At 42.3% G+C, this 20,334-nt stretch overlaps 1 protein-coding gene across 1 annotated transcript in view; it reads right to left on the bottom strand.

Moving 5' to 3' along the window:
- Positions 1 to 212: 212 nt before the first annotated feature.
- Positions 213 to 20,334, bottom strand: part of SEC16B (SEC16 homolog B, endoplasmic reticulum export factor) — a 284,826-nt gene continuing 264,704 nt past the window's right edge. The window contains exons 25-26 of the mRNA XM_069231559.1: positions 19,216 to 19,299; positions 213 to 7,515 (exon numbers count right to left, since the gene is read on the bottom strand). Coding sequence (XP_069087660.1) covers positions 7,441 to 7,515; positions 19,216 to 19,299 — 159 coding nt within the window. The 3' untranslated portion in view covers positions 213 to 7,440. The remainder of the gene's footprint in view (positions 7,516 to 19,215; positions 19,300 to 20,334) is intronic.

Here is a 20,334-nt window from a genome sequence, read left to right as displayed (position 1 = left end):
TTCTTAATGCGGCAGCCATTTAGGAAATGTGGGTTTTGGTGGTAACAGGGTTGCCTTGATGGAGGTGTGACACAGGTCCAGTGTAGTTTCTAACTGTGGTTCTAGCATGCACACAATGTTTCCCACATAACATAATTGCCTCTGAAAATACACAAGAACAATATTGCACTCCCCGTTGAGAATAATCACCAAAAAGCTGCATAAAATAGCGATCTATTTATTGAAATATTATACAACCAGTAACAACAGTAAAAAGAGCAAATCTTTAAAAACACATACTCAGCATATTCTTGATTTAAAAATATGTTTTTACTATTGAGAAATGATCTATCATTTTTGATTATTAGAAGCCTTACATTTTTGATACGTTGTTCATGGTCTTCTAAAGGGCTTTTCCTCATTCAAATTGGGCTCTGGGTTACATTCTCTCTGATCCCCCAGATCAGTTCTGCATTATGGTATCTCACCACTCTCATGTGTGAGAAAGGCACCCTCAGATTCCCACGCATGCTGTTATCTCTCAAACCTGATCTGAATTATCATTATTTCTGGTTTTGTTCAGTTAAAAACAAAAAAGTGCAATCTATTACAACCACTGCCACATAAATGTTGAAAAAATATCTAAATTCATTTCTTATTATCAAGTGTCACAAATGTTACAAATAGTTGAAGTGGCAAGTGCTAAAATCTTCTTATGACTCCGTCCGTGGCCAATTACATCCAACTAGGCTCTCGGAACGACTCAGGTTGATTATGATTCTCATATGGAATTCCACTCTGCCCGATCAAAAATGGCTGGTGTTTTCACACCCAGTTTTCACAGGTGCAGGAACCCCAGAACTGATGTTACCAGCTGGAACAAACGGTTGGCATGATCACTTTAGGCCTTGGCTGCAACAGTAGCCAGGCCTCATCCCCTGGCTCCACCTGACCTCTTTCTCTAGAAAGGGGAGAACATGCAATGCAGGCCCAAACCAGGATACTTATTCACATTTCCTTACCCCTTACCCTACCTACCTCTCAACCCCTATACCCCGAACCCCCAGAGAAAACCCCTGCTCTTATTTACCGTCTGCTCCCAGCAGGTGGCAAAGGGAAGCCTTGAACCACACAGAACTGGAAATTCCACGATTTGATGCCTAGTAACTGAGTTTGCACAATTATTCTCGATTTCAAGGGGTCTAACTCATAACTGCACAGTCCTGGCGGGCTGTTACTGCACTGTACAGCAACTCGTAATGAAGCCTAAGACGAAATGTGAAGGCAAAGACACAAAGGCACTAAGACCCTCATTTAGAGATTGGCGGCGGTCCTCCATGACAGCAGAGTAATGTACTCCATTACGCTTGTGGAAGACGAATGACACACTTAGAGGTCTCTACCAGGGACTGCCTTTTATACAATCTTTCCCTCTCAGAGATCACTTTCCACGGAGGATACAGGCCATCTTTTATGATAGTTTGGCTATCATGCCTCTGTTTGAACCACATTTTTCCCTTTTATTGTTCAAAATTATATTTTGTCTCTATAGTTTTGCATTGGCAGGTACTACCTAGTTCAGTTCCACAGTTCTGATCCCAGCATGATCCAACCTGTTCCAGGTCACACATTCTGCCTCGTTCTTTTCCTTCCAAACCTTTAGGTATTGTCTAGTGTATATTCAGCCCATCCTCCAGAATTACCTTATCCTTGTTGAGGTTAGACTCTTCTGTGATGTTAGTTTAGTCCCAATGCTTGCGGTCCGACACATTGGTATTTTTCTTATGTTCATATGCAGGAATATTCCCCTTCATTTGTGCAGTAATTCTAGGTATACAATGTTATACCATACCAGCATACAATTAAAGATTTGCATTGAAATAGTCATTGACTAGACATAGTCATTCTACCTCTTTAATGAGTTCCTAGGCTCCTTTAACGAATACCAGGGCCTCGTTTGTAAAAGATAAAATGCGGGAGAACTGTAGTTAGAGGTATTTTTTCTCTATTACATAATATTTCATAGATTCAAATTTTGAATAAACTTAGCAGTATCAACATTAATATTTGTTGGTGGGAACAAGGCTCACCATAAGTGAGCAGGTTTCGCTAAACAACCTGTCCCGCTCTAGATTTAATTCTGGACTGTATATCCAAAAGGTCAAAAGGTAGTACTCGTAATCTCCACCTGCTGCTGCTGTGCAAGTGTTCTCCATTAGTACTCCAACAAAGAGCTGCTTTTGCTGTCATGCCACTGGTGGTAGAGCGGTTATCCTGCGTGGCAACATACTGTTCATGCTCCAGTATGCTTCTGTGATACTGGCAACCAGAACTGCCCTGTTTACATACTGTTCTACCTTTACCGGTGTCAAAAGCCACAAAAAGCTGTTGACATCTTTGTGTTAGGTCCAAATACAATTTGAGAATTGTTTTTTTTTTTTTTTTTTAAATCTAGGGAATGGAATGTTTCCTTTGCTGGTGAGGTTGCCTGAGGGAAAAAAACTGCTAAGGATATGTTTGCTGAAATGAAATATCGTTCAAATTGCGCTTTTTTCAAAACTGTAAACACAATGTTGAGGACTCCAACCAAGCAACCAGAAGTAAGGTGCAAATAATACCTTTCATAAATTATTTAAAAATGCTATTAGGTATAAAATAGACTGCTGATCGGGTCTTGTTACATTTTTGAATACTGCTAACAAAAGTACTTTAGCCATTTCATGACTGTGTGTAAATCACTATGTACTTGGGATCCACAGACCATCATGGACCATGAGACTGAATCATAGAGGTGGCTTCAGTAGGTCCCTTCAACACAGAAGTTAACTCAGACATTTGTGGGAATGGTATGAAACCCAGCTGAGTCACTCTCTCTTTTTTGGAGGTGCAGGAAGAGGGAAGGAGATATGTGACCCTCAAATAAGACCAAAGACCTATGTTTATCTTTTAGCACAGTGTTTGTGTTGTGGCCACAAATGTCACAACTCTTGGTTTGGATGATGCCACAAGATGCATCTAGAATGGTTATCTTCCATATAGACTTTCCTTTTGCCAGAAGGGGTGCAATTTATAATCACAAAGCACTTAGAAGTCTTGTCAGTCAAAATGGTTCTTACGTAGACACCACCAATCTGATACAAAATACAACAATCTGATGAAAACAGATTCAAATCTGGAGCAAATCTCCTGATGATTCCTTCACACAGACGTGCAGTAGGAAATGTGATAGCTGGAACACCTGAGGAGGTTATAGCCCACTGGCTTTCCATATGGTTGGCCAAAGATTGGGTCATAAAATGACAAGTATTGACTACATATAGTTTATGGCTGCTTCAATGATAAAACGTCTTCAGTTGTACACTGCTATTATAACATTGTATACCACGGATTGCCAATGGGGAATATTCATGCATGTTGAATCTTTAAAAGTATTAATGCTAGAGAACCACCATTCACCCAATATCTACAGCTCCCAATGTATCCCACTTTATTGTATTAAAATGCCAAGTCACAGTATGTAGTATTAATTATCTATCTCTTCTTCTTTAGTACTCTTTTACAGAAAATACCAAGTTGGTAAACAATATTTGGTTCTGTAGACATCTGAAAAAAGTCATAGCAGTCTAGTAATCTTATGGAACTTACTTTCCTAACTGCCAGTATCTAAAGAGCTGACCTATCTTTTTCAAACTATGGGTAAATAAATAAGATGAGGATAGTTTTCAGTTTTCCATGATATGCATGGACATTTAGACCATAGCCTCTGCTGGTCTACCAGTTCAGCGGAGGCAAATGCCTACACTCCCCTGGCAGACATCCACCAACCAAATTTAGATATAGCCGCCTACCTGGCAGGGATATGTGTGCCTTCAATTAAGCCATCACTATGGCAGCTCCAGTAAGGGCACTGTTCCTATGCTGAGCAGGTGCGTGTTTGACGCTTCTACTCAGTGAAGTATTTTGCTCTCCTGAAGCTGGAGTTTGTTCTTGAAGAACAATCTGTTAATGACCCAATGCACAGGTAGATTGCTCCCTGCAAGTTTAAACCACTGTGCAGTTTCCCTTTCTATACCGTCTCGTATGGCAATCCTGGGTAGCGAAAATAAGCGACAATCAACCCACCATATTTCGGGTAAGGCAACCGCGACAATAATCTGTTGACCCAATATTAGACGACCCACCTATTCAAGGGTTGAGACTGGCACAGCCAGCTGAGGCTTCACTGAGGTTTAAATGTGGTGGGTGCAACCTTGGGGAATGTTGCATCTTCAGTTTTAAGGTAGGTGCAACATTTTGCCAAACTCTAAATGACTTTCATACTTGCTATGATGCCTTGCCTACTGCCTCTTGAGTTGACCAGCAATAATACCTTATTCAACCTTAAGACCTGGGGCAAGATTTACTAACATTTGAGGCAACACTGCACAGCAAGATTAACTTGCTGTGCTGTGTCAAAGAGAGAGAGCAGGTATGTGCTATATTCACTAAGATATGGTGCATTCATGCTCCCTTTCTGCACTGGTGCACTGTTTGCAGCCTAGCGCCAACACAGGCACCCTTGAGCTATGGTGCAACACCTTCCTGTACAAAAACAATCTTCAAAGGCATTTTTCTCTATCTATACCTGCTGCAGAATGCAGCACGCATAGAAGGAGGAAATAACGTGGAGAAATAAACATATCTCTCCTCATTATGCCTCTGTTGTGATGGCGTAGCATTCTGACACATTCCCAGGTTTATTACCATTAATATATGTGGGAATGAGCCAAAGTACATGGGGGTATGCATAGGATGGCCCACACTCCACCGACGGAACGCCTTCCCAACGCATAGCAGTGCTGCCTTGCATTACTTTGGATTTACCAACCCACTGAGAGCCACACATGGTGGCTTTGTGTGGCTTAGTAAGTATGATTTAAGCCCTTATGTTGTCTTGCGTGATGCACTGGCAATGCAAGAACTTTGTAAATCTGATCCCTGATTTAGAGTTTGACAAACAAGGTACTCTGTTGTGAGCGTGACGGAGTGCACTGCCGGCCAAAGCCTCTGCCTGACAGCTCTATTTTAAGTCAGGTGGACCATTAGTTTTCGGCTGTTGATGTCCCTGCTACCTCTGGCATTGAAAAACGTACTCTAACAGCAAGATGGAGTAGGGACAGTAGGACTAATAACATCTCCAGGGTCAAAATCAGTCTCCAAGTGTGATATTAGTAGTTCTTAGTGCAGTTTCTATGTATGGTTCTTCTCCATCTCTGGGAGAGAGTGATATAGTTTTGAACTGATATTAGCCGTATTTATTATTTAGTAATTGCTAACACCTGAATCTGTATAGACACTTTCAAAGAGCTGGCTATCATCTCATTGGAGGTTCCATGGATCACTGACCCAGCTACTTAGAGTTTTTTTATGAATAAAACAAGAAATTACTATCAGATTGGAATTCTAGTATCTCTACTCACTATGATGACAGATTTCTTTGCCTGTTGCTTGCCGATTTCCTAGAAAAGTTCGGAATGATATAATCACTGTTCTCTTCACCGTGAGAATGATACCCTCAGATTCCCAAACATGCTCTGTGACCTCCCAGGCCATTTCTCAATCCTAATATCTCCGCTCTGCTTACACATGAGAACGTACTCTCAGATTAACTGGCATGCTTCTCTTAAAATTCCCAGATCACTTTTAAATTATATTAAGTATGCTCTGTTTATGTGTGCCAGTTTAGCTTTCCATCATGCCATATCCTCAGTAATACTAAGACAAAGGTTCTAGATACACTTGATCAATGCTAGGCTGTCACATAGTATGCCACCAGCACAGCGTCCCCTGCTGGCCCTAGGACAGCTATAGTTCCAGTTTTGCAGGTTGGTGAAGGCTAGAATATTGCACATTTATCCTAGTTCATCAAAATACTTGCACTGACTAAATACCAGTGTTATATTCAGCCAGAGCTGTACGAAATAGGTCAAATCTAGGGACCTATCACAAACCATTAGAAATGAATTAAAGAGAGCCATTTGAAGAAGGTATCTGGGAGATGTGCAAAATGTTGTTAGTTATTGCTTTTCATGATTTGTATCGCATTTACCCTGCAAACAAATAGTCAAAGGCTGAAATCAGATAAGCTTATGGAGGGCACGTTTCAGCCCTTCGTTTCAGGCCCCGGACATGCCAGATATTGATTTCCATGCTAATGTAATGCACCTAAACTATGTAACTATTACACACTGCAGAAGTTGAAATTAATAATTGGTGGAGGATTTTGTATTGTTTGAGGTGTTGAGTAGAGGCTATACCTCTTCTTCGAGTACAGGAACATTCCCCTCAAATAATATTGTTAACCAGAGAAGGAGCTTTAAAAGTGATCCGGAATTCTACCCATAACCAGACTAGGTGGACAAGAACCCAACTGGTGTTGGTGAGTGTGGGAACTATAAGGTCCGAACTGGCATCAGAGCTTTGGATTAGGTAGAACCTTAGGAAGTTCTGGTTTCATGCTCTGACAATACTCTGATTTTGCTGAACTCATAAAATCCACTCTAAAATCTGAATATATAAAAGTACTTTATGAAGAAGTCAGATATTTGAATTGCATGTTTCATTGGCAAAATGAATCTAGGCCCTTTGGTTGAGGGGTTTGATCGTTGTGTTCACAAATGTATTTAATTTCTCTGAAATGAGGTAGGACTGTTATGAAAAGAAAAACGGCTGTAACGTGAAGGAATGTTAAAAAGTCTTTTGCAAAGCCTTTCTATAAACACCTGCATTTTACAGACTTCAGGATAAGTTTGGTTTTTCTAAATTTCAGGATGTTTTGCTTTGTTTTCGATTATTTATAGCATTAAAGCGTCTGCTCAAGGAATCAGTATCATCCTTAAAGTTGCCAGTGATTATGACACATAACTGAGTATCCTCAGCTTAGGCAAGAAATCCTTCACAGTGCTGGAAGAAGTCGGGGAATGGTTTCACAAACACATCAAAAGAGCCGGAAATAACAACAGCCCTTGGGGACCCAACTCCTCTTGGGAGCTTCATTGCTGGAAACATTACCAATAGTGAATGGAAGAAAACATGAGTAAATTAAGGCTGTGACCCATTCCAAGACGCAGCTCCCCACATGTTCAAAGTCGCACAGGGGCATGTTGTGTTCAGAAGTGTTACATGCACGTAACTGATTAACCATGGGCAGCTTGAGGCCTCCACAAAATCCAGTGCTTGCATGAGTTTTTCTTTAAGTTACAGAGATCTAGTGTAAGGGCTACCATTCACTTAAACCCAGAGTGATGATCTCACTCCAGGGTCTGGGTGTGATGATTGTTTGTTGGTTGCTCAGTTGTGACTTCTGCAACAAGTCAGCTCTTGGATGTGTGAGATGGGAAGTGTCAATCTAAGAACCATTTCCGCCTCAAGCAAATGAGCCCGGATGGAGATCGTCAAGTGAAAACCAAACAGTTATTCTCGCTAAGACTGTATAGGATAACGTCGTTGAGAGAGTTTCGGTTGGTGATTCTGAGTGCTGCCAACCACAGAGGAAACCTGAAAAGACAAAGGGAACTTTCATTAGACTATATTTTCCGGAGAAAAATCAACGGCTTTCAATTTTTTGGTTGTATTTAACGTGCTTGTGCTTTTTAGGCAGATGTTTTCCCTCATTTTCGCAAAGGTACAGTCAAGCATGTTTCTCTATCTCCTTTGCCAAGCGTTCTACTCAGAATATATGTGCTCCTCTCATTGCATAGCAAACACACCTTTCCACTCGTGCAACCTTATTATACAGTTTTGCTCCCGTAACACATCAATCAGCTAAACTTGCGATTCCTTCAAGGTTTTTGCAAATTATTTTAAATGGGAAAAAGAATGTAGCTAGCATTTAATTTAATCTCTTCTTTTAAATATAACGTTTGTTCTTAGTGGAGGACCGCATGTCATGCACTTCCTCCAACTTCTCAAGTGTCACCTCCATTCGGGTCAAGTCATAGAGATGATGTAGCTTTGGGTGAGGGCTAGAATCCGATATTTGGGATTAAAGATTGCACATGTCATAATGAATAATATCGACGATTTGATGAAAATGTGTATAAGTGGTACCAGTGAACAACTTGTAGACACGTTTTGCTTGTAATGTGAAAACTTAATACAAGGAATAATAAAAAAGTATCACCTCCATGGTAGATATTGATTCAGATTTAGGTTTAGCGGAAGAGTCAGAGATTGAAGAACTTGTCTTCAAACTTTTCATGACTTTTTTTGTTCCTTTTGGTCTTTCTCAGACACGTTGCTGTTGGAACTAGATAGACAGTGAAGGATCGGTACACTGAAACTGGAATTGTAACAAGTTTTTATGATAGGGTGTATTATTTGTATGGTTATAAATCATGTGTAGATAATAAAGATGGACTGCATTTGCAGTAGGTCGAAGGATGTAATATTACAGCGCAGAGCACATTGTATAATAATTTTGTGAAAATATTAAGGTCCATGTTTTGTTAAAGTCACAAGGTGTAGCATATTAAGCTATATCAATAGGGTTGCCCATAAGAACATAGAAGCAGCAATAGCTGAGTTTAACCCCTTCCCCGCCAAGGACGTAGTGGTTACATCCAGTGGCGCGGCGTTGAGGCGCCAAGGACGTAACCACTATGTCCTGGTATAGGCCCTCGGGGGAAGCACTGGCGCTCCCTCCCAAGGGCCTCCCCCCACCCCTCCAGGGCAGGGCTGGAAGGGGAATCGCTTCCTCTTCCACCACGGACCCACCACAACCCCCCGTGACTTCTGATGATGTCAGTACGCGATCCTGTGCTGATCTCATCAGAGGTCACCTTTCATTGCGCTGGAAGCATGCTTCCAGCGCGATGCGGAAGAGAAATGCTCAGCATTTCTCTTCCGCTCAGGAGGAGGGGCCAGGTAGAGGCATGAAAGGAAACGAAAGGCCTTTCCTTTCCTTTCATGTCTCTGCAAGCATTTCTGAATGCCAACTAGACACCAGGGAATTTTTTGTTTTGATACTTACGCATAAGGGGAGTGGCCCCTTGGGCGCTCCCCAGGGGCCAAATTATTTTTAGGCCATTTCGGCCTAATATAATTAGGCTGATCTGCCCCCGGGGGGGCAGAGACCCCTAGACACCAGGGATATATTTTTGTTTATGTTTACTTTTGTTTTTTATATATGGGGAGCGACCCCTTAGGCAAGGGTCGCTCCCCTGGGGGGAAAATTGTATATAGGCCATTTCTGCCCCCAAGGGGAGCAGAAACCACTAGGCACTGGGGATTTATTTTTTGTGCCAATTTCACGCAAGGGGAGCGACCCCTTAGGCAAGGGTCGCTCCCCTGGGGAGGGAAATTTATTTTAAGCCATTTCTGCTCCCCTTGGGGCCAGATCTGCCTACTCTATTAGGCCAATCTGCCCCCGGGTGGGACATAAACCACTTAGGCACCAGGGACTGCTGTTTGTGTATGTGTGTGTTTTGTTTGGGGGGCAAAGGTCGCACCCCATGGGGGCACATTACTGTTGGGACAGATCGGCCTATTTTTTTAAGGCCCATTGACCCCCAAGGGGGTAGATAGCCCACCAGAGACCAGGGAAGATTTTTTTTTTAAATAAGAAGGTGGGAGTATGGCCATACCCCCACCCCAAATAAATGTGGCCAAAGTTGTTCTGCTCACCAGTGGGCAGATGGAGCAATTACGTCTGATCCACCCCCGGGGGGGGGGGGGCAGAGAGTCTACTAGATGCCAGGGAATTAAAAAGAAAAATAGTGGGGTGGTGGCTACCAACCATTATGGGCCTGATTATGCCCCCACCCGAACTGAAGTGGGTAACAGTCTTTCAGCTCTCCCCTGCGCACTAAAACATCTTATCTCACAGCGAGCAAGAGGACATTTGATTATTTTGGGCTTGGTTTTACATTTGGGCCATGAGAGTTTGGCTAACTGTCAAGACTGTACCATTTGGAATGGTGAGGGCTGCACTTTTTGGACTTTGGGACCCTGCAATGTAGAAAACTCCACAAGACCTAGAAACATCTGAAAACTAAACATCGGGGTGATGCCAGGGTGGTGTGCTTCACATGCACCCCGCACCATTTTCTCACCCACAATGCCCTGCAAACCTCCAACTTTGTTGGAAATCACACATTTTTCCCACATTTTTGTGATGGAACCTTCCAGAATCTGCAGAAATCCACACAATTCCTACCACCCAGCATTGTCACATCTATACCGATAACACTTCTGCTGCACTTGTCAGCCTAAAAATGGGTTTTTTCAAACTGCCCTTTTGGACATGCTTGGGTTCCCCCTCAATTTCAACATGTTTTTGGCTCTTCCCTGTCAAAGGCACCTGGCCCACCTACACGAGTGAGGTATCATTTTTACCGGGAGACTGAGGGGAACGTTGGGTGAAAGGATATTTGTCCCGGTGCGGTGATCCCACACAAAAATGTGGGAAAAATTTAATTTGTTTTGTTAAAGTTGAGGTTTACTGAGGAGTCTTGGTAAGAAAACTTTGGGGGATCCACGCAAGTCCCACCTCCCTGGACTCCCTTGGGTGTCTGGATTTCAGAAATGTCTGGGTTTCGTAGATTTCCCAAGATGGCTGCTGAGCCCAGGACCAAAAACACAGGTGCCCACCCCTGCAAAAACAGGCAGTTTTGTATTTGTAATTTTGATGTGTCCTGATAGTGTTTTGGGGCATTTCCTTTTGCAGGCACTAGGCCTACCCACAAAAGTGAGGTACCATTTTTATCTGGAGACTTCGGGGAATGTTGGGTGAAAAGAAATTTGTGGCTCCTCTCAGATTTCAGAACTTTCTGTCACTGAAATGTGAGGAAAAATAGTTTTTTTGTCAAATTTTGAGGTTTGCAAAGGATTCTGGGTAACAGAACCTGGTGAGATCCCCACAAGTCACCCCATCTTGGATTCCCCTAGGTGTCTAGTTTAAAAAAATGTGCAGGTTTGGTAGGTTTCCCTAGGTGCCGGCTGAGCTAGAGGCCAATATCCACAGCTAGGCACTTTGCAAAAAACAGCTCTGTTTTCTTTGGGAAAATGTGATGTGTCCACGTTGTGTTTTGGGGAATTTAATGTCGTAGGTGCTAGGCCTACCAACACAAGTGAGGTACCATTTGTGTCGGGGGACTTGAAGGAACGTTTGGGTGGAGGGAAATTTGTGGCTCCTCTCAGATTCCAGAACTTTCTTTCACCAAAATGTGAGGAAAAAGTGTTTTTTTGCAAATTTTGAGGTTTGCAAAGGATTCTGGATAACAGAACCTGGTGAGAACCCCACAAGTCACCCCATTTTGGATTCCCCTAGGTGTCTACTTTTCAAAAATGCGCAGGTTTGGTAGGTTTCCTTAGGCGCCGGCTGAGCTAGAGGCCAGAATCTACAACTAGACGCTTTGCAAAAAACACATCAGATTTCAATGTAAAAATGTGATGTTTCCATGTTGCGTTTCCTGTTGTGAGCATTAGGCCTACCCACGCAAGTGAGGTACCAATTTTAGTGGGAGACTTGGGGGAATACAGAATAGCAAAACAAGTCTTATTGCCCTTTGTCTTTCTCTACATTTTTTCCTTCCAAATGTAAGAAAGTATGTAAAAAAAAGACGTCTATTTGAGAAATGCCCTGTAATTCACATGCTAGTATGGGCACCCCAGAATTCAGAGATGTGCAAATAACCACTGCTTCTCAACACCTAATCTTGTGCCCATTTTGGAATTACAAAGGTTTTCTTGATACCTATTTTTCACTTTTTATATTTCAGCAAATGAATTGCTGTATACCCACTATTGAATGAAAACCCATTGCAAGGTGCAGCTCATTTATTGGCTCCGGGTACCTAGGGTTCTTGATGAACCTACAAGCCCTATATATCCCCGCAACCATAAGAGTCCAGCAGACGTAACGGTATATTGCTTTAAAAATTTGACATCGCAGGAAAAGTTACAGAGTAGAACGTGGAGAAAAATGGGTGGTTTTTTCACCTCAATTTCAATATTCTTTTATTTCAGCTGTTATTTTATGTAGGAAACACTTGTAGGATCTACACAAATTACCTCCTGCTGCATTCAGAATTTTGTCTACTTTTCAGAAATGTTTAGCTTTCTGGGATCCAGCATTGGTTTCACACCCATTTCTGTCACTAACAGGAAGGAGGCTGAAAGCACAAAAAATTGTAAAAATGGGGCATGTCCCAGTAAAATGCCAAACTTTTGTTGAAAAACTGGGTTTTCTGATTCAAGTCTGCTTGTTCCTGAAAGTTGGGAAGATGGTTATTTTACCACCGCAAACCCTTTGTTGATGCCATTTTCAGCGAAAAAACACAAGCCTTCTTCTGCAGCCCTCCTTTTTTTTTTTTTAATGACATTTTTGCTGTATTTTGGCTAATTTCTTGGTCTCCTTCAGGGGAACCCACAAAGTCTGGGTACCTCTAGAATCCCTAGGATGTTGGAAAAAAGGACGCAAATTTGGCGTGGGTAGCTTATGTGCAGCAATTCCCTTGGACACACAAGATTCAACCAATATGGGAAAAACTAGACTTTTATCTTGATCAAATTAGGCCTCCGTGAATACTGGACTCATTACTGTTATTTCTTCAATAATGTTCAATCTTTCTGCCTTATTGTATCACTAGTATATATTATATAATATAGTAGATAGTGAGAAAGATATTTAAAAGTGGCCCATCTTATTAAAACAGATGGCGTAACAAGCCGGTCCAGCTACATCGACCTTGTCAGAAGAGTCTAGGCAATAATGCTATGTAAAGTTGAGCCTATTGGACCATGTACCTGCCTGCCATATTTGCTTAATATGCACACAAGCAAAAAGAGCTGTGGTGGTGGAGACAGCTCTGGTTGAATGAGCTATGACTTTGTTCGGCAATGGTTTTCCAGCTTGGTTGTGACAGAATTGTATAGGTTCAGCAATCCATCTAGCTATGGTCTGTTTGAAAACTGGCAATCTCTTACATAGGATTTCACAGGCAACAAATAACTGATCCAAATTGAGGATCTGACAAGTTCTGCATACGTAGAATTTAATACATATTTTGACGTCCAATGTATGCAAAGATTTCTCTCCCATAGTTTGGGGGTTGGCAAAGAAGGTCCTTGCTACTATAGGTTAATTCAGATGGGAATATGAAGGGACGTTTAGTATAAACTTGGGGTTGGTCCTAAGCACCACACTGTCTTGCTTAAGCTGTAGGAATTGTTCTTATATTGTGAATGCCTGGATGTCACTGACTCTTCCTGCTGATGTGAGTGCTACAAGTCAGGTATTTTAATTATGAATGGGCTGCAATGGGGCCTTCATTAACTCCTCCAGCACTACAATAAGGTACCACAAAGGATGAGGTATCTTTATAGAAGGAAACATCCTGAAGAGGCCTTTGAGGAATTGCTTTATTATCCTGCTAGACCAAAGCAAGGGAATGTTATTTACTCTTCTGAATCTTGAGATCGCTGCCAGGTAAACTCTGATCGAAGAGTGGGTTAAGCCAGATTTTGAGGCAGATATGGGAGAAGGTGTTGCGGTGAAGAAGAGATAGGATGAACCATAGATTTGATACACCATAGACAATAACGTTTCCATTTAAGTCTGTATGTTTTATTAGTGGTAGCTACCCTGGCCTTCACAAGATTTCTCTACAATCTGCAGGAATCTTTAGTGTGACAAATTTATTGAACTAAGGAGCCAGGTCGATAAGTGCAGCGGTGTCAGGTTGGGATAAAGAACCTGACCCTTGGTTCATCATCTAAAGCGTTGGAATGGGCGTCAGATGCATACGAGCTTCTTCCGAGAGGAAGAGGAGCTCTGTGAACCACAATTATATGAGCCACCTGGGAGCAATCAGGAGTACTTGACAAGGTTCTCTCTTCAGTTTTCTAAGGAATCTTGGGATTCATGGGATCAGGGAAAAACCCATGCATAGAACCCTGACCATCTTATTGAAAATGCAGTCCTCCATGATCTTTCCAGTGGGTGGCAGCTTTGAAACAATTAGCATTTCTGATTCTCCCTTGTCGCAAACAGATCTAAGTTTGATTTGCCCCAGCGATTGACCATGCTGTCCAGAGTCTGTTGGTTGCTCTCCCATTTGTGACAGCATGCATCTGTTCTGCTCAATCTGTCTGCGAGGACATTGGTTCTTCCTGCCACATGTTCTGCTCTGAGTGTTATCTGGTGTTGCAGAGCCCATTTCCAGATTTCCTGTGCCTGTTAAGACAGTTCTGGTGAACGTGTGCCTTCTGGTTTGTTTATGCAATGCATGCTGGTGGTATTGCCCGTGCGGATTAGCACTGATGATTTTGCTATTCTGGGGAGGAAAGAGATTAGGGTCAAATCAATGGCTTTGAGTTCCAGCAGGTTCATGTGCGTTTTCTTCTGAAGGTGATCCCACTTGCCACTTATTGTGAAATCGAGGAGATGAGCTCCCCATCCTTCCAGAGACACGCCTTGGTTATCACATAATCCAAAATGTGTGCATGAAATGTGAGGCCCTTGGATAGGTTTGCTTTCTGTGCCAACCAGTGCATGGCCGGGTTTGTAGTTGGAGTAGTCTGAATGATGTCATTAAACAACCTTTGGGTTTGTAGTCAGAGTTTGTCCAACTCCTCTTGCAATGGCCACGTTTGAAGGCAGCAATTTGGAATCAATGGGATGCAAGACTAAAGCATTCTGAGGAATGACTATTCGAACAGAAACAGACTTTTTTTTGCTTAACTTCCATGCTAGCTGTTCAATTGTTGCCTGCCTCTCTCACAAGGCGAATGCTTTGGTCTTGATTGTATCTAGCAATGCTCTCAAGAAGGTCAAGGTTGTCGTCTAGGTGAAATGAGAATTCTGTTTGTTGATAGTGAGGCCTAGGCTGTTGAAGAGTGAGAGACAGGCTGTTGTATTCCTTGTTGCTTGTTGAGAGGCAGGGCTTTTATCAGCCAGTCATCTAGGTTTCGAAATACATGCATTCCTTCCTGTCTGAGATAGGCTGCTACTGGAGATAGACATATGTTGAAAATGTGTGGTGCTGATTTCATGCTGAGCGGCAGCACCTTGAACTGGTAATGGGTGCCAGGTATTATTAATCACAGACATTTGCAATGCTTGGGCTGAACTGGGACATGAAAGTATGCATCCTGAAGGTCGAAAGCCGTCATGTGATCCCCTTGACTGAGATGATGCAGTACATCCTGAAAGGTGACCATGCAAAAAGACAATTTTCTTAACTATTTGTTGAATTTCTGAAGATCTAAGGTGGGACGCCAGTCTCTTTACTTTTTTCGGATAAGGAAGAAGCAAGACTAGTAACCGATTCCCCACAGAGTCTTTGGGTCCTTTTCTATTGCTTCCTTTTTTTAGCATGATTGTTACTTGAATCAAAAGTTGTTTTAGATGGGAAGGCAGAGCTCCTTTTGGGGGAACATTTGGTGGTCTCTTGATGAACCCTAGTGTGTGTCCAAAAGCGATAACATCTAGTACTCATCTGTCTGATGTTATAAGGGACCAACAGTGGAGACAATTTGAGATTCAACCCCCAAGTTGTTCTTGTGAACTGTGGGGGGGTAACCAGTGCCCTTGAAAGGTCACTGCTTTCTCACAGTGTCCCTACCTCTGGAAGGTTGTTTGCCCTTAGGTGTTTGTACGCAGCGGGAGGCGGTTGCCTGTATTGTTATTGAGAATTTTGAGAGTGATATTGGCTTTGAAAGGACCGGTATTGTTGCCTGTATTTTTGGTAGCCCCCTGTATAGGAGTATGATCCTCTGCCCCTCGCTCCCCAAAAAGGCTGTCTCCTCATCTGCAGTAATCCCAGTGATTTGCCAGTATGGGTGTCAGTCTTTATGGTCTGGAGAGCATCGCCAATGTGTTTGCCGAAGAGCGCTTTACCACTGAAAGCATATCAAGGATCTTACTCTTAATTATAAGATAGAAGGATGTGGCCTTCAGCCATCCCTGCATCCTAGGTACAGCTGCACCTGCCAGGTGCCTGAATCTGGTGAAAGAGAAATCTACTGTACAGTCAATAATTTCTGCTGATGTTCTTGACCCTTCCTGCAGAATTTTCTTTGACACAGTCTGGCAAGAGGTCAATATATGTAGCAATATCCAACCACATCTGTCGGTCATAGTGACCTAGTATTGCCAGTAAGTTTGCAGGTTTAACAGTAGTGGCAGCCATGGAAGAGAACCACCTCCCAATATTGTCCAATATTGTCTAGTCTACGACCGTCGCTGTCCAGTGGTGGGAAAATAGGAGTGGATGGATTCTTAGTGTGACGCTAGGACGCTTTTGGTATTACCGAGTCCAGCTTAGGGTGAAAAATCAAACACGCCAAAGAGTCATCGGGTGGTCTAGGTAGAACTACGGACACTGTAGCTAGATTTTTCATTGTTTTGAGACCTCATCCCAAATAAAGTCCACAATAGGGATTGCTCTGATGGATTTTTTCATGGGCTCTTTAAAATCATAAAGGAGGCAATCCTCCGTAGCTACAGAGCTGGAACCTTTCAACTGCCCTTTCCATAAGATTATGGAAGCCGCTGATGTCATCCGGTGGGGAATCCACTGGTGGTGGAAGTGGAGGGGATGACATTGGGATCAAGTAGTCATCCCATTCATTGGAAATTTAGACCATGTCTGTGATTACCCTTCTTCTATCTCTTCATCTGTGGAAGGTGCATATTCCACTAGAGGATTAGCTAAAGAAGCAGCCAGAGTGGACAACGGAGTGTGTCTGTAACCGGTGTGCAGACCTGAGGAGAGCGCAGTGGTCTCCGCATTTGTACTGGGGAAGCAGTTGTTGCCAGATCGAGGAATCTTTTATAGAAACCCTAGACCATATTTTGTAAATTACTAACTAGAAACAATGGCATTTCAACTGATTGTTTGTGTTGGTCCAGGCAGCCATAACCAGCCTACTCTTCCTCATATTGCTCCGTCTGTTGTTTCCCAGATGTACACAATTGGTCTCCATAATATTCCTCCTCATCTTCATCATCCTCCTGGCACTTCATATAGAGCGCAGATGGGCTATGAGCTAACTCAAAGAGGAATCATCTTTCAATTTGTCATAATCTAGTAACTGTGCTGGTGGGCAGAGTGAAACCTTGCTCGGCGATGTGTGAACAGGTAAAATTGTCTCTGCTGATGATTTTTCTTTTATGGGAATTCTGGACAATGGCAGAAATTACGTTTTCTTCAACAGTTTTGTTGTTGTTGGAACCGTCGTCGACAACATACCCATTGGTGTTGCCGTGGTCGACAGATTTATAGTTGGTCTTGTAGACATTTTTCTCTGCAACGGTTCTCTTCTCATCAGCGACCGGGCTGTCCTCAACGAGGTGGTTGCGGATGGTAGTGTTTTTGCCAATGGGACCACCGTCAACTCTGTCTTTGTCAGCGCTTTCTTAGTGGAAAGGACTCTAGCCGTTATGATAGTGGTCCACGCTATCAGCAACAACAAGATAATCATGGGTGAAGATGCTCAGGTAAATGTTGCTTTAAGTGTTGCTGTTGATGTGGTGGTATTTACCGTAGACCCTGCTGTTGATGAAGCGGTCACCAACAATGCCCTCATCTACAAGAATTTAAATTTTGAAGTAGAAACGGTATTAAGTGGTTTCACCATCAATGGTAGGTATATGGAGGATTTTTTCAGGTGACTCTCTTTCAAGGATGGAGTAGTAGGTTCAGAGTGAACCTTTTATGGGGAAAATGTTTTCTGTTTTTGAATAGTGACGATCCACTGATTTTTCAGAGTGCCATGAAGAGCCATAATGGGTCTTTTTCATAGCCTTCCTAGGTGATCCTGGAGGCACTTTCTAAGGAGACCTATCCCTTTTACGGGATTTTTCAGTCTTTGAGGATTCATCACTGTCTTCGTCAGATAGATCGGCTTCTTTGGATTTTAACTTTTGGAGCCAGATTAACAGTCTTTTCTCTCTGTCCTTTAATGTTTTCTGGGGAAAAGTTTGACATATTTTGCAGTCTCTCACCTTGTGCTCCGATTGCAGGCAGTAAACGCAGTCCTTATGTTGGTCCTCTGAGTGAACCCTCTTTTTCCCACATGTTCCACAAGGTCTGAACAGTCCTTTTTTTTAACTGGTTTAGACATGATGATTAGTCAGACATATATATATATATATATATATATATATATATATATATATATATATATATTTATATATAGTTGTAACTGTTGTTCTGAAGTAGATGTGCCTTCAAAGTTGAGGAAAAAGAAGTAAACTCAGCAGAGCTCAGGGAGACTCCCATCACACGACTCATGATATCTGTGGTGAGGGTTCTAAAGGGTGCTATCACCTGACTGGCTGGACTTTGAGTCTTTCAAATGAGGATAATAAGCTATTAAAGTGAATGTCTTTAATACTGACTTCTATGTAGGTTTTCACTACTGCTTTTTATAGTACCGTGGGACTCCCACTAACGCAACGGGAAGTGATTCAATCATTTAAATCTATTTAAGATCCAATACTAGAGAAGTATAAGTTCCCAGTCTGAGAAATAAAATGTATGTCATCCAAGCAGTCTAACAAAGTGGCTGACCACAGGCCACTTCACACAAGAAATATTTATCTTCTAAAATTGTTAGAGGTAAAAAAAATGGCTTTTAGATGATAAATTTCGAAACAGAAATTTAACGTCAACTTAATACAGTCAGATTGAGGGAAAGGAAAGATGACGTGATTAACTTTTAAGAAAAAATCAGTCAGTCATTCACAATCATCGGAGGTCAAAATGGATGAGTCAAAAACGGAATGGTAACTTTTCTCTGAAAGCGTGTTATTTAAGCCAAGGTAAAATGCACTTTTTTTTTTATGTGTATTTTTCCTATTTATAATTAAGTTTTGTGGTTAACTTTAACTGACCTGACCTTGGTATCATAACTTGATTTAAAAGGACTCCCGAACTTCCTAGTCCCTTTATCAATATGTTCTGGAAACCTGTCTACATGTTTTTCAAATTCCCCTGGGTGAAAGAGAACCAGACAACAGGGTGAACAGGACTTGGGATTTCTTCGGGAGTCAAAAGCAGGCAACAAAGGGACATAGAATTTCAACTGGCCCAGGTAACTTGTCCATCCATGCCATATAACTAGTATAAGCATTTAAACGGTGAATGGGCATCATAAAAGGTGTATCACTTCTTGCGTCAGAAAGGTGCTACACACAAATATCAAGTCACACTGTCAACAACCCACCTCAAGAAGCAGACTAGTTCCTACCTGGGAAGGATTATACAGTGGGACACTGCCTGCTCCTGGTGGAGATAGGTCCCCGCTGCTAACTGCAGGATCTAGTCGCATCTCCTGAAATACCAAAGAAAGGAACATGAAGAACGGAATGCATATCAGGAATCTAAATACAGCCCAAGAGATGTCTGACTATGGTGGAGGCAGAAAGGAATACTCTACTATTCCTGATCTAGGGGTACCAGGGAAGCTAACCATGGTTGCCAAGTTTTCAGATTCCTTACCTGTGACATTTTCATGGCTTCAGTTTGCATATGAGTCACTTTCCTTTGCCAACTTAGTGATGCTTTGAGTGACACAATAATACGAATAAATCAAGCAGCGCAGTTCTATGAAAATTAACAAATATCATAAATTCCCCCCTTTTGAGCAATGTGTCGCTATAGAAAAGACCTTGAAACTGCTGCAAACTCTTAAAATGGATGGTCACTAACAGAATTCCCCTTTCAAGCATGATTTTTGTACTGTAAATAATTATGTCCATAACCATGTTATTAAACAAAAAACAAGTCTGTCACTGACTGAGGATCACACGGTGAGGACTTTACTGAGGGGGCACAGTGTTTGCACAGTGATTACAGAGTTTCGGAGTGCATTCTCGATTGTGTCCGTGGTGCCTCGCGGCCTATGGCATTTGACCACCTTTTGTCAAAACGGTGATTGCTGCACTTGGTTTGGTTATTTGTGTTTTGTGTGCCGAATGGTGTTATCTCATGGGCAAGGTTCACTATATGTGGAACTGTCCATTAATAGGACGTGGATTGCACCCACACTCTTGTATAATCCTTTGGACAGTTACTACAAGATGTTGGCTGTTGAAGTCAAAGGGAGATACCGCTCTGGTGGCTGGGCTGCACAGCACAAAGCCGAAGGATCTGGGATCATTCCCGGCTTCCCTGTTTGAACAGGCTGTGTGATCCTAGCACATAAATGTATTCCCCAAGTCTCTCATTTCACCGAGCCTCTTTGTTGTTCAGTGATGCATAAGGGAGCACATTTGGGTGCCTGTGTCTGGGCTTTGCTCAGGCAGAAAGGCCTCTGTGGGGTTGGATTTGCACTGTGCAATTCAGCCACTATATGGCTTTCACTTTC

This window comes from Pleurodeles waltl, chromosome 4_2, assembly GCF_031143425.1.
Source record: "Pleurodeles waltl isolate 20211129_DDA chromosome 4_2, aPleWal1.hap1.20221129, whole genome shotgun sequence".
NCBI classification, from domain to species: domain Eukaryota; kingdom Metazoa; phylum Chordata; class Amphibia; order Caudata; family Salamandridae; genus Pleurodeles; species Pleurodeles waltl.
Note: the sequence above shows the minus strand (reverse complement) of the source record. Positions and strands in the feature narration are given on the sequence as shown.